The sequence below is a fragment of the Phyllopteryx taeniolatus genome, chromosome 2 (genome assembly GCF_024500385.1).
Source record: "Phyllopteryx taeniolatus isolate TA_2022b chromosome 2, UOR_Ptae_1.2, whole genome shotgun sequence".
In the NCBI taxonomy this organism is placed as follows: Eukaryota; Metazoa; Chordata; class Actinopteri; order Syngnathiformes; family Syngnathidae; genus Phyllopteryx; species Phyllopteryx taeniolatus.
Window position 1 is genome coordinate 6,720,621 of NC_084503.1, and position 15,066 is coordinate 6,735,686.

The following is a 15,066-nucleotide window of genomic DNA, read 5'->3' on the forward strand; positions in this document are numbered from 1 at the left end:
TCGGCTGCCATCTACGAGGACGACGAAAATGAAATGAGGGTGGACAGTTCGGCAGGATAATGATCCAAAACATACTGCGAGGGAAACTCAATTGGTTTCAAAGAAGAAGAAAAAAAGCTGCTAGAATGGCCCAGACAATCACCTGACTTGAATCCAATCGGAAAGCTATGGAAAGAACTGAAACTCGAGGTCCATAAAAGAAGCCCACGGAACCTTGAAGATTTGAAGACTGCTTGTGTGTAGGGGGAAAATCACACCAGAGCATTGGATGCGACTAGTTTCTCCATTCAGGAGGCGTCTTGAAGCTGTCATTGCAAACAAAGGCTTTTGTACAAAGTATTCAATAAATACCAGTTGGCGTGTTCAATACTTTTTCCCTGTGTCATTTCACATTACACACAGAAACACTTAATTTCGGAGCTCATTTGTTCTACTTTCTTTGTATGTATATATTACTTGGGTTGTTCCCAACATCTGGTGAAATATTCATGTCAATACTACCTTTGGAAATATATTTAGTGAGGAAAATTGTGACGTGTTAAATACTTATTTCAGCCGCTGCATGTTGTATTTTGGTTGGTTGCAAATTCAATCTGTCCATAATGGTAACTAAAGCCAACTAAAACGAGACGCTTGACTTGATTGGTTCGAGTCACACTTATTTTGAGAGCCTAGTCAAGACTTCAGTCCGCTTCAAACTCACTAAATCCAGTTTAGTCCGCTGTAGTCCAACTGAGTAACATCGGGTAAGGTTCAGTTCGCTTCGAACTGGTTCAGTCTAGTACAGTCCAGTTCAGTGCAGTCTGGTTCCATTACGCTATGAATACTTGAGATTCAACCTGCTTCGGGTTACTTGAGTTCAGCTGTGCTCCATCTAGTTTCGTTTGCGTCAGTCTGGTTCAGTTCAGTCAAATTCAGACCAGTCTGGCTGAGTTACACCAAGTTTAAATGGACCCAAACCTGTTCCGTTTAGTTCGGTTTCCATTCAAAAACAGGATCTTTCAGACCAGTTAGGGTCAGAGTGGCACAGTTAATTGAAATTCAGTTCACTTTCAGTCTGGCTCATTTATACTACGTTTACCGTAATTTCTCGTGTATAATGTGCACCCATGTATAATACACCCCCCCAAAGTTGACCTCAAAATTCTGGAAAACCTTCTACCGATTTTTACAATGCATGATTTTGAAGAAGAAATTAATTAATGACGGTTGTTGTTTAGTCATCAGTCGTATTTAAAAAAAAACAAAAAACAACTATATTTCACAAATTCTGCCAGGGTATGTAAACGTATGAGCTCAACTGTACATATATGCAGTCATATTTACCCCTGTCGTATTGGAATGAAAGTGTAGGCTACATCTCTCATAACCACTAGGTGGCATACTAGAATGAAAGTGTACAGCGTTCCCGTAACCTCGAGGTGGCAGTGGCATATTGGAATGAAAGTGTATAGCTTTTTCATAACCTCTAGATGGCGGCATACATTTATAAAATGTGAGTTTTTTTTCATTGCCCCCTATACCTATGTGACTTTTGCCAATTTTGGGGGGGGGGGGGCGGGGGAAAAAAAAATGCATTATTCATTCATCTTCCGTTCCGCTTATCCTCACACAGATCGCGGGCGTTCTGGAGCCTATCCCAGTTATCTCCGGGCGAGAGGCGGGGTACACCCTGAACCGGTCGCCAGCCAATCGCAGGGCACATATAAACAAACAACCATTCACACTCACATTCACACCTACGGGCAATTTAGAGTCTCCAATCAACCTACCATGCATGTTTTTGGGATGTGGGAGGAAACAGGAGTGCCTGGAGAAAAGCCACGCAGGCACGGGGAGAACATGCAAACTCCACACAGTCGGGGCTGGGATTTGAACCCCGGGCCTCAGAACTGTGAGGCAGATGTGCCTTCACAAAATGGGCATTATACACGATAAATTGCGGTACTTGGATTTAATCATGTCTGTTTGTTTCAGTCCAGTCCGTTTGATACTGGTTCAGTTAAGTTCAGTTGAATCCACTTGAGTTCAGTCTGGTTGCGTTACACTAAATTTTCATTTAGATTGAATCTTCAGGTCAGTTTAGTTCAGTCCAGTTGATTTACAAGTACATCTAGTTCTGTTTGGTTCAGTTCAGTTCAGACTTGGTTGGGTTGAATCCAGTTACTATTAAGTCCGGTTGAGTAGCACTATGTTTGCTTCAATCCAGATCAGTTTAGTCTACTTAAATTCTGTTTGGTTCAGATTGATTGAATCCATTCGACTCCCGACCGTTTGCGTGACAGCATGTAGTTGAGTGGTGTGACCCCCTTGGGTCCTTGCCGTCTTTTAAAGAGCAGATCAAGGAGAGGAATTGGCACCCACTTCGATGCCCTCCTTGCTGATGGCGAACTCGTCAAAATTGAGGATGGCGGTCTTGATGACGTGAACGGCGGGCAGGACCGTCATCCCGATGTTGATGGCGTTGCTCCTCTTGGAGTCCAGGACCAGGATCTCGGACTTCTTGGTCTCCGCTGCTTTCTGTGCACAAATGACATCATGGTGATGTGACCTGGGACGGGCCATAGAAATCGCAGACGGCTCTCTTTCCGACGTTTGTACTCTGTCGCAGTTCCACGTTGACACAGTCATAGTTCTTCAATAGAGTCGGTTTTAACTTTTTCCCCTTGATTTGGTGGCATGTCCACACCAGCATAAATGCCAGAAATTCACATTTTGAAATATGTAGTAAAGATGTGCTGTAACATCATTAGCTCGCTAGCGAAAGTCATCAACATTTCATTTCCCCTTATGAGTCCCTGCTGGTGAGACAATGAGAAATGTTATTGGACCGCCTCCTCTCAGTCTCTCTGACCTTGTGCTCTCTTTTCCGCCTGTCGCTCACCCTGACTCAACGCCCTCAACTGGTGAGCGTCCACACCCGTGCCGCCTTTTGCTACCAGAGCGCGACGAGAAAAGCTCACAAGCTACTGTGCAAATCTTCGCCAAAGAATGAAGATGGCTTAAAAGTTGCAAAAAGCCACAAGGCGACGCAACTCGGGGCAGCGAAACGTTGAACAAGCTTCCTGTCAGACTTGGGCCCAGCACACAAAGACAGAGTAGCATCTGCCCCACTTGCACACTGACTGAGGAGTATCTGCAACATTTGCACAATCGACATTGTCCCAGATGATCGCGCTACTCGTCACTTTAAACTGCATACACGCCGCCCGTCTCGGTGCCCTTTGCACAATGGTCATTGCACCGGACTATTGCTATATTAGTCATTCAAACTGCTCTAAGTCCTAGACAACTCAGCATATTTCTGCACAATTGTCAAAAAAAATAAAATCAAATTAAATAAAAAAATTGTACCGGCATTAGCAGATAACTTCTTTTCCTTTGGGCTTGTCCCTTTAGGGGTCGCCACAGCTCGTCATCCTTTTCCATGTAAGCCTATCTCCTGCATCCTCCTCTCCAACACCAACTGCCCTCATGTCTTCCCTCACGACGTCCGTCAACCTTCTCCTTGGTCTTCCTCTCGCTCTCTTGCCTGGCAGCTCCATCCTCATCATCAATATACCAATATATACTCACTATTTCTCCTCTGGACGTGTCTGCTCTCTCTAACTTTGTCTCCAAAACATCGAACCTCGGCCGTCCCTCTGACAAGCTCATTTCTAATTTTATGCAACTTGGTCACTCCGAGAGCGAACCTCAACATCTTCATTTCGGGCACCTCCAGCTCTGCTTCCTGTTGTCTCTTCAGTGCCACCGTCTCTAATCCGTACATCATGGCTGGCCTCACCACTGTTTTATAAACTTTGCCCTTCATCCTAGCAGAGACTCTTCTGTCTAATATACTTCTCTGCCACTCCAGACTTCCGCAAGGAGTACCACAGTTCCTCGATGGGTACTCTGTCATAGGCTTTCTCTAGATCTACAAAGACACAATGGAGCTCCTTCTGAACTTCTCTGTACTTCTCCATCAACACCCTCAAGGCAAATAATGCATCTGTGGTACTCTTTCTAGGCATGAAACCATACTGTTGCTCGCAAATACTCACTTCTGTCCTGAGTCTAGCCTCCACTACTCTTTCCCATAACTTCATTGTGTGGCTCATCCACTTTATTCCTCTATAGTTGCCACAGCTCTGTACATCACCTTTGTTGTTCAAATGGGCACCAGCACACTTTTCCTCCATTCCTCAGGCATCTTCTCACGCACTAGAATTCTATTGAACAAGCTGGTCAAAAACTCCACAGCCACCTCTCCTAGACGTTTCCATACCTCCACAGGAATACCTCCAACTGCCTTTCCATTTTTTCATCCTCTTTAATGCCTTTCTAACTTCCCCCTTACTAATCATCGCCACTTCCTGGTCCACCACACTTGCCTCTTCTACTCTCCCTTCTCTCTCATTTTCCTCATTCATCAACTCCTCGAAGTATTCTTTCCATCTAGCTAGCACACTGCTGGCACCAGTCAACATATTTCCAATCTCTACCCTTAATCACCCTAACCTGCTGCACATCCTTCCCATCTCTATCCCTCTGTCCGGCCAGCCTGTATAGATCCTTTTCTCCTTCTTTAGTGTCCAACCTGCCATACATGTCATCATATGCCTCTTGTTTCTTCGACTCTGACCAGATAACTAGCAACCCTTTATTGCTCAGTGACTGTTTTTCTCAATGTCTTTATGTGTCAAAAGTGTTCTCTGTCAATTGACTGTCTGTTGTCATACTTGAGCGGCTCCAACTACCAGAGACAAATTCCTTGTGTTGTTGTTTTGGACATACTTTGCAAATAAAGAGGATTCTGATTCTGATAAAAGGGCCGGGTTAACATGCATGTTTTGTGCTGGTTGTGGTTGGTGTTATTCATCTACCGACGTTAGAACATAAAAGTCAGTTTGTTCAAATGCGTTCCTTCGACAAAAATGTGTTCCGAGAGTAGATAAATAGGACATGTATCCAACTTAACGTACCGTCTGATAGGAAACATTATGGCAATTTCAAAATAGCAGTCATCGTTAGAAACCGCATATACCCGTAAGGTGCCCGACATATTTAAATAGAGGAATTTATAATAGCGACATTCAATTGACAGAAGATGGCATCTTGGAAATGTAAACTGTGTTGTTTCAACAAAAGTTACGCATGCGTAGTTAGACTGAATGTGGGATTCTATCCTTAATTTAACAACTTCATTCATGCCGATTCACACGACAGTCCCCTACCTTTCTGGATCAACTCTACTATTTTGCTGTCTTGCTGCAGAACCAATTGCCCTTCCGGTGACAAATAAAGAACTAATGCTGAAGGTGAAACTAATTCAACATCCATGCTTACCTTGGCGATGTGCATCTCTTTTGCTTTGGACTCAAACAGGTGCTCGAGCCGCCCCGTGTCCACTTGCACCTTGTCTAGAGACGACCACACGGTGCCCCGGCCAAAGCGACACTCTGTGGGCAGCTCAGTCTGCTTCAGTTCGCGCCAGAACAACTTCACGGTCTTCTTCTTCTTCTTCCCTAATGGTGACTCCACCCCAGATGAGGGAGGAAGGGGGGGGACCGGCCCGCCAGGGAGGGGCGGCGGCGGAGGAGGAGCCAGACTGCCAGGGAGGGGCGGCGGTGGAGGAGGAGCCAGACCGCCAGGGAGGGGCGGCGGTGGAGGAGGAGCCAGACCGCCAGGGAGGGGCGGCGGCGGAGGAGGAGCCAGACCGCCAGGGAGGGGCGGCGGAGGAGGCGGCGGTGGCAGAGGTACGGGACCTGTAAGGGGCGGCGGCGGAGGAGGAGGAGGAGGCCCCCCTAAGGGAGGCGGCGCGTGAAGGCCGAAAGAGGCGGAGTCTGAGGTGTCCATGTCCAGAACGTCAATGTCCTCCTCGTCCAGGAGATCTGAGAAGTCCAAGTCTTTGATGCGAAGGCTGGCACCGCTCAGCTGAAGGTGGTCCCACGCATCCCCCAGACCACCGGGACCCAGAGGGGTCATCGGCGTGTTCTCTGGGCGGTGGGCGGTACTCTCCACATCCACGCTGCTCTGCTGACGCACGCAACTCTTCTGAACACACACACACACACACACACACACACAGTTATTTAGCCCCACCCACAAACACCACCACTAATCACAAGCGTTCCTGTCATTCCATATCAACAAAGTTTTTAACCAACAGAGGGCGAAATTAGCAAAGAGGTTACAACAGCACCGATTGGCCAACATGCACAAAAACATGTTCTTGCGCTAAATCAGGGGTGTCAATCTCATCCAACCCAGTTCGATCTCAAGTGAGTCGGACCAGTAGATCAGTGACCTTATAAGCTATAAATAACAACATTTTTACCATTTTTTTGGGGTGCACAAAATTACAACTACATTTGTGAAAATATTCACATTTATTGATTATTATCTTGTTGCAAATCAAATGAGCACTCTCAAATGTCAACTATTTCAACTATTTTATGAATCAGTCTTTTCATTTACAGTTGTAACTTAGAGATCACAGTTGCTCTATAAACTGTATGTACCTTTTATAAAACAACATAACATGCATATATAGAAATATAAAATACTGCATATTGCTTGGAGGCGTGCCCCGCTGCGCCAATCTTTTTTCTCTCTCTCAGCTTTGTGCAGGTCGCGTCACGTGACTCACAGCACTCCAGGTTCTATTGTACTTGTCAAAATAAAAGCATGAGTTTCAAAATAAGAGTCTATACGTATAAATGAACTAAAACTTGAGCGATGTGCAGAACAGTGCCCGCGGGCCGGATTAGACTCCCTGACGGGCCGGTTCTGGCCCGCGGGCCGCACGTTTGATACACCTGTGCTAAATGATAGTTCTTTTTGGTGACATGACCAACAGGGGGCGACACAACCAAAGATGTTACACCAGCAGCAATTCAAGCGGCATCTAACCAGAGGCGGGGCTATAAAGTCACATGACGCCATGTTGCTGTCGACCTTCTGACCTGTTGCTCTTCCACCAGCCTCGCCAGCGCCACCTGGGCGGAGCCTTCCAGCCCTTCCAGTTCCGCCCTGCGGGAGGCGCTGCTCTCGCTGGGGACGGCAGGTTCCACCGAGCGCGCTCGGAGGCTGGACAGGCGCTCCAGCACCCGCCCCCCCCGCGAACCTGCCGCCTCGCCGTCACCTGAGTGGGAAAACAAAGATGGCGGTTAAACATCAAAGTCACAAATCATCTACTACACAAGCACAAAGTGAGCAAAGGTGTAGCAATATGGCAAGGCAAGGAGAAGACATTATAATTATTACACCGGACATTAATACAGTACATTTAAATCTATAGTTTATTTTTAAAATGTTTGTACTCATCGATATATGTAGCTTATACGGGTTTAGGTGCTTTTTAATGGTGGCTTTTGCTTTGCCTATTGTAGTGGCTCATTACAGGGGCGTGGCAACGGGAGGGTCGCCGGTTCGTATCCCCGCCCGAGCGCACGTCGTCGTCGTCGTCGTGTCCCTGGGCAAGACACTTCGTACGAATCAATGCGGCCGGAGGGGCCGTAGGCGCAGAACGGCAGCCACGCTTCCGTCAGACTGCCCCCTGCAGGGCAGCTGTGGCTACACGAGTAGCTGCCCGCCAAAGTGTGACCGATAACGCGTGAAATTGTAAAGTGTCTTTGAGTGTCGAGAAAAGCGCAATACAAGCAGAATGCATTGTTATTATTTTCTCTTTATTACAATCCAAGATACTGCTGTTACTGACAGAATCATTTGTATTAGTGCATAGAGGAAGGAGGTTGTTTGTGTGTGTGTGCGTGTATATTTTATATACATATTAATAATTCTGCCTTACTATTCTGTTATAATATCATCACATTACAATAGTACTACATTGATGTGTATAAGATAAGGAAGCAGATTTAGGGCTAAGTTTTTCCATCTACTCATTTTTGAATATGCAGAATTTTAATTATTATTATTATTATTTTTTATTCGCGTTCGAAATGAAGAATTCATTCATTTAAATAGCCATGGGAAAAAAATGATAAGACCACCCTTGTTTGTTCATTTTTAATGTCTGGTAGATTTCCATCCATCCTCAGTGGATTCTGCGTACCAGGCACAGTGGAAACTTGATTTAACGGACTCAATTCAAGCACTTTTTTTTCTCGTAGAGTACACAATCAGCATGTTGCAATACACCAGCGGGATCTGCGATGAGGCAGCCATTTTGCATTGCAGACAAAACAAATGCTGTTATCTCACAGATGTGCATAAATGAATATGTATCAATTTGTCAAAGTGTGCCAACTATTGCATGAGTTTACCCTTCTTACGTTTGAAGGGCAACAGGGAAATTGTGCAACTCGCGCCTTTCTTATGAAGCCGTTATTAAAAATAGGACGACGCATGGCTCTTTCCGCACGGGAGACATTTACAGAGAAAACCAAGGCGGCATCAACAAATTGTAAAATATTTTTGGGAAGTGTCCTTAGTGTTATTGATCTAATTATATGAAAATGACCCACGCATGAAACAAATGTACACATAAAGAAGACCATAAATAAATTGGTGGCTACTTGGCGGATGTCGTCTATGGCGGGGGTCGTCTGAAACGTAACGACGAGGGACAGCCGCGAGAAAAAACAAAACAAAACAAAAAAAAAACGCACTCAACTTCCTGGACGCTCACCCGCGTCTCGCTGCGCCCGTGTAACACTTGTCAGAGGCTTTTATTGTGAGACGTACCATTGGCAGGAAGTCCTCCATTGTCGTCATCCTCCTTTGGCGTTGGTCTCTGGGTGATGACATCATCAGACGACGACAGCTTGGAGTGACTCGATTTGAAACTCCGCCTCCTCTTCTCCCATTGGGTGGTGGCCAAACTGCGCAGGAAGTTGTCTCTGTGAGGGGGCAGAGTCAACAGTCAGAGTAGGAAGTGATGTCACGACCATCTGTTCAAAGACTCCTGACGGACGACCGACACCATGGAGACAGTCGTCGTTTATGTCTCTTTGAGGGTTGACGTTTTATTGTTGAAAACACGAGTCTTTGAGGGGAGGAGGCGGAACCTTGGAAAATACATCACTTGATTGGTTGATGGGACTGATTGGTTAATTTCAAAGCAATTCATCACCAACAAACCCAAACCAGCAATTAGACACCACCCAACTTTTCCTACACTACTACACATTATCACCAGCAACGCAACACAGACGTGCATCGAAACACGCACAATCACACACATGCACGTAAGACACACACACACACACACACAAACATGGATAACGCCTTCATCTGCCACATACGCATGTAAACGCACACATAGGAGCAACACACAAACATACAAAATAGAAATCGACTAAGTGGTAGTAAGACACAAAATAGTAAAACACATACAGACACACACACAGACACACGCACGCAGTTTCCAGCATGCGTTCAGCTGCCAGACTTACTCAAACCTCCTCAGAACGGGTTTGTCGTCCATGTTCATGTTACACTCGTCTGGGCTGCAGAGACACACGCGCACGCACACAACACACAAGCTTATGCATGACATCAGCGCGCCGCTATCGCACGTAGCGCTCACGTCGCGTCACGCCGAAGCGCGTCAGCTTGGAGCCGCCTCGGCAAAAAGGGCTCCGGCTTGGGTTGCCGTGGCAACAGTACAACACGTGAACAAAGCCCGGCGACGGCGAATCACGTGACTGATGAGGTCACAAACCAGGAAGTAGATGGAGGTGAAAAGGAGGCGGGTACTCACTAGTGGAAGACGAGCTCATCGCTGTGTGAGGAAAGAGTGCGCACAAAAACTTTTCAAGCAACCAGACGGGAAGTGACACGTTTTCCGACAGGGGGAAAGCACGCGTCACCGTGGCAACGTTACATTCGCTCTCCGGGACTCACTTGAAAGACATCCTGTTGACACTCGTGTGATCTGACGGCGACCTGCACAAACACGCACACACATTAGTGGACGAAACTGCATCGTGGTTCTGCGTGTGCACGTGCAGACCTGCAGGAAGTGGGCGTGTCCCGAGAGGAAGTAGGCGAGTCCTGGCCTCGGGTGCCGCCGGCCTTGGATAAGGTCCTGGACTTTCTGCTCAGACCCAAAGAGGACATGTGGTGGCTGAGGAAAGAGCGACTCCTGCCGGCACCGAGGCCACGGCGCAGGGCGAAGACAAGAAGGGACGGGGTCCGGGGAGGGGTTCGGGGGGGGGACACCCGTGGTTAAAAGACCCGACAAACAAGAGACAAAGCCACGTGCACCAAAAGGGAGAAGTCGACCGCCAAACGGCAAGGTGTGCTGGGAATCGAATCCGTGATCTCGAGCTCATTTTCATATCATTTGATCAATAAGCGTGAAGACGCGGCCCACTGAATATTGGAGTATTATAGCGTATTTGAAATATTGGCAGCTGTAATCCATTTTAAGGTCAACGCTGTTTCCAAGAACAAAAAAAAAAAAAAGTATTCTAAAAGGCTTTTTTTTTTTTCCCCCCCCATACTTTCAATGCCCAAATGTCTTTTCCGTTGGGTGTCCCAAATGAAGTTTGATGATTTGCGACATGTTTTGCGAAGATGCTAATTACATTTTTCGGATGTATCGGATTTTTCTCCTTTTGCATAATTTGGCTTTTCCCAAAAAAACGCCTCGGCGAAGCGGCTGGGGTATATTTATATCATAGTTGAGGGTATATTTATGCTTTAAAATCTTGAAGTCGTGGGGTTTTTTTTTGTTTGTTTGTTTTTCGGCCGCAGGCCTCAGTCCGCAAATGTTGCCGTGGCGTCAGGCTGTGATCGGCCGAGGGAGAGAAACACTTACGGGCTGGCCGGCGGAGTCTTGGCGTCGTCATCGTCCTGGAGGCGGAGGGGTGGCGGGGTCAACGAAGGAGGAGGAGGAGGAGGCGAAAGAGATTGAGGCGGCGGAGTCGGAGAGCCCCCGAGCGATCCCGAGGGGCTGGAGGCGGCACTGCTCGGGTCTGAGGCGGAGAGGGCGGGGCTACCGGCGGAGGCGGGCGACACGCAGGGGGAGGAGCCGCCCGAGGACGCCGACAGGTCAGGGATGTTCTGATTGGATGAGCGGTGACTCCTGCGGCCTTCCTGCTCGCCGGCGGCCATCTTACGGCGCTCTTTACGCACGTGAGGGGAAGAGTCCAGGATGTCGCCGTCCTCGTAACGCAAAGCTGTCTGGACGCACACGCTCGCCTGGAGAGTTTGCAGAGTTGCGGATAATGTGCGGCATAGTGGGCGTGTCCTACCTCGTATATGGCGAACTGCGCCCGGAGGTCTGGTTCGGTGGCCGCGTTGGTGAGGTTCCTGTGGACCACGTCTTCCATTTTGAGACTCTCCAGACAGTCGGTCACATCGTAAAAAGAATCCTGGTCGGGAAGCGCCGCCAGCGTTTTGTTGACCAACGTCATGGCGAACACCAGGAGCTCACAGTCACAGCCGGTTTTCTCGTGAAGGATGTCCATCGCGTACGACCACGGCTTCTCGCCTAATACGCGCAGGCGCACACACACGTACACGTAATTGTTCACATACCCACAATGCATTGCACCGGAGCTTGATTGCTGCCCACCGGAAACTCAACACTTTCTTCAAGGAATGAACACTTTGATTCAAGGTGCATCTATGCGTGTGTGTGCCCGCTAGTGTGCCTACGCATCGCCACCTTGCCGTGGTAGAGAACCTCGCGCATTCCAACGGACCTGAAAGCGCTGTCATCTGGAGTTTGAAACTCCAGACTGTAATACCGCATCTACCTCCTAGCGGTCGAAAACAAACAAACCAAAAAAAACAACGGACATCAGAGCATGGAATGTGACACTCACGGACAGTGCCTCCAGCGAACGTCCTGACAGAAGATCTGCAATCATCACCAGGGAGCTGAAAATGTTCAAAGTCGACCTTGCGGCCCTGTTCTGATAGTCACCTGGCTGAGGAGGAGCAACTTGAGAAGAAAGGAGGATAAACCTTTTTTCTGGAAGGGGAAGAAAAAATTAAATAAAAATCAGCAGATGAACCCAGAAAACATCCAAGAATGGACAAAAATCTGCTGAAAGACGAACCTGGGATCACTTCAAGACGGCAACAGCACTTCCAAGAACTTCTGAACTGAAACACCACGGTGCAGCTAGAAACCATCAATCAGAATCCTCAGCAGCCAATCACAGAGCTTTTGGATACCCCGTCCCGATGAAATTGAAATCCTGGATGGCATCAGGAGTTCGGGAAATGACAAGGCCTCGGGCCCAAATGGGATGCCGGGAGAAATGCTCACGCAAGGAGAGCCGAAACTTCTTTGACACATCCGTAGCCTCCTTGGCGAGACCTGGGAGGAAATGGGCTTCCCTGACTTCGTCTTCAAGAAAGGCGATAAGGCAGTGTGTGGCGATCGCAGAGGCATCTCCTTCTTCTCCACAGCTGACAAAGTATCAGCTCGAATACTGAGCAACGGCCGACCGCCGCTGTCGGGAGAGAAATGTGGCGACCTTCCAGACCAAGGACATCAAACGCCAGACTATTTAATGTCTTCTAAGATGATCCTGTGGTCTGAGGTGCGTTAAGAGTGGATCTGTAAGATGCGAAACGGGTGTTCAATATATCCGACAGAAAATATTTGTGTGTGTGTGTGGGGGGGGGGGGGGGGGGGGAAGCTGAATCACGATGACCCACAAATTGTGACGTGGAACGGAACATCGCCAATCAAGAAGCAGCCGGACTCAGGAACAAGAAAATGACCAGGAATAAAAACAATCCTCTCTTACCCGATGTTTTTTGGGGGGGAATAAAAGAGGGTTCCCCAGAGGGCAAGAAGTATTTTCCAGTCTTTTTGAGACATCATTGCCATTTTACAACGTTCGAGACTCGGGCAACGTCGACGCATATCCAGATCACGTGTGATTTCTGCGTCGGAAGACTTGTTCCCAGATCGGCGGTGGAACAAAATCTGTTCTGCGTTGAGATTGTCGGAGCACACCCAAAACTGTTAAATGGCTGCTTTTTAATAATCAATATTTGTGGGGTCTGCCGCAGAAAAAATATTTAGGATTTGAAAAATCGTTGCATAACATGACAGATGCTATTGTCAGAGCCGATCGACTCCTGGGACTTGACATCAACATGAAGTCAGGTCCTCTCACCAACCAGCTTCTGACACAACCCGCCAGCCCTCCACGATCTAATAGGGCGTGGGCCAGTGCCAGAAGCCAGTTTGGGAGAATCGTGACATAGAAACCAAGACCAAAATCACGCACTAGTTGTGGCCACTCTGCACGATCAGGCTGATCGCTGGACCACCTCCAGCAGACACCTGAAAGCCATCAGCGATGTATCCGCGAGTTCCTCAGGATGCAAACCCACGGGTGTTTTGAAGGAAGGAAGCCAACATCGACAGCAACGCCACAAGCATCATTCGACACAGCTAGGATGGACAGGCCACGTCATTCGCATGCCCAATGAGTGCCTTCCGGAACAAAGGTCGCACAGCCAACTGAAGGAAGGACAGCGCATCCGAGGGGAACAGCATGCAGAACAAAGACATCATAAAAAGTCACCTCAGAGAGTGCGGCTTCAGTCTGAACACCTGGGAGGAGGCGGCCCTACAGAGGGATTTGTGGGGCGGGACGGTCCATGAGGACACGGCACAGCTCGAGCGGGACCTCCGCTGGGCCGCAGAAGCAAAGAGGCAACACAGGGAGGAGAGATCCAGCACCGAAAGCCCAAACTACCACTATCGGTGTATTCTTCTGCTAGTTCTGTAAGGCGCCACCAGATCCTTCTCAGGTGCCGATCGCTTGGCGGCTTCGCAAAAAAACGGCAGCGTGATGGAAGATTCTAGTACAAGTCTGGGAGGCAGGCAGGCCAGGAGGAAGGCGGTTGGTAAACTTGTCAAGATGATACAGAGAAAGGTCCGGGTCAAAGTTAACAGCTAACCATCGGCTAGCTGTGCAACGTAAGCTAGTCAGGGCCAACAAAAGAGGATAGGAATAGTCTACACACCCTGTAGAAAAATGAGCAGCTGAACTTTACTTGGGGTTACTCGGGTGCGTTTTAAACGGTGGCAGCTGTATGCCGACTCCAGTTTAGTACGAGTCTGAATGGGATTGGTTCATCCGAAACACCGGCCCATCCCCAGTTATAAGAGGGTGTGCACACTTCTGCAACTAACCACATTTCCACCCTCCCCAATTGTATTGTATAGGTTAGTGGTCACATTAATAGTGGACAAAGTTTTGAAATGACTGACCTTGGTCTCATTTTTATAGCCACAAAAGGGAATATTAATGGATTCTTAAACTATTGATGTACGCAATTATTAACATTTTTAGCGGACTGTCGACGACTCCCAGGAAAATGTGTGCGCACCTCTTCGTGCGTCCACAGCGTTGACGGCGTCGATGAGGATCGGGCTGTTGGATTCTTTATATTCCACAAAGACGATGAGGAGCTTCAACGACGTTTTGACCAGAAGGCGAGACTGAACGCAAACAAACGACAATCGGCCATCTTGGTTTGTTTGTAACACAGCTGGAAAAGCATCTCGACTCGCACACGCACACGACTGACCTGACTTCCTGTTAAGGTGTAGAGCCACTCCAGCGTCTCGCTGTGGTTGATGACTCCGTCCATGCCGTCCACGAACAACATGATCTGACTCAGAGCTGGGAACACGCGGACATATGTGCGCGCAAATACATACATACACACACACGCACGCACACGAGTACATACGCAAACACACACACACACACACACACTAAGAGAAGGATGTCACCGCGGTAACTGTGCACGTCCACACACGTGTGCCTGCAACCTCTGAGGATGTAGTTCTGGTAGTTGTGGTCGGCCTCAGCGCCGACTTTGACCAAACACGTCAAACCCTCGGACGCCACGAACTCTGGAACCAGGTCCTTGTCGTCCTGTCGCGATGAGGTCACGATGACGCCGTGATGATGTCATAGCAGTGGGCGTGGCAGGCCTTACCTGGAAGAGCTGCTTGAGCGAGAAGAGCGAGCGGCGCAGCTCCGGACCGTGACTGTTGTACAACTTCTCTGCAAGACAATGGCGGGAAACAGGAAGTGTTGTCACCGCCGTTTCTGCTGCAGGATTCGG

General features: G+C 48.3%; 1 protein-coding gene across 8 annotated transcripts in view; it reads right to left on the reverse strand.

The window, feature by feature from the left end:
* The window catches only part of fhod1 (formin homology 2 domain containing 1), a 32,632-nt gene that overhangs the window by 5,586 nt on the left and 11,980 nt on the right, over positions 1-15,066 (reverse strand). Inside the window, exons 4-17 of one of the 8 annotated variants that reach the window (XM_061757146.1) lie at positions 14,938-15,005; positions 14,768-14,873; positions 14,521-14,615; positions 14,320-14,431; positions 11,208-11,446; positions 10,772-11,136; positions 9,962-10,045; positions 9,853-9,894; positions 9,710-9,730; positions 9,402-9,455; positions 8,692-8,846; positions 6,951-7,129; positions 5,332-6,039; positions 2,365-2,520 (exon numbers count right to left, since the gene is read on the reverse strand). In XM_061757146.1, coding sequence (XP_061613130.1) covers positions 2,365-2,520; positions 5,332-6,039; positions 6,951-7,129; positions 8,692-8,846; positions 9,402-9,455; positions 9,710-9,730; positions 9,853-9,894; positions 9,962-10,045; positions 10,772-11,136; positions 11,208-11,446; positions 14,320-14,431; positions 14,521-14,615; positions 14,768-14,873; positions 14,938-15,005 — 2,384 coding nt within the window. Of the gene's footprint in view, positions 1-2,364; positions 2,521-5,331; positions 6,040-6,950; positions 7,130-8,691; positions 8,847-9,401; positions 9,456-9,709; positions 9,731-9,852; positions 9,895-9,961; positions 10,094-10,771; positions 11,137-11,207; positions 11,447-11,783; positions 12,104-14,319; positions 14,432-14,520; positions 14,616-14,767; positions 14,874-14,937; positions 15,006-15,066 lie in introns of those variants that run through there. The other 7 variants (XM_061757125.1, XM_061757184.1, XM_061757156.1 and 4 more) reach the window with 7 other exon arrangements.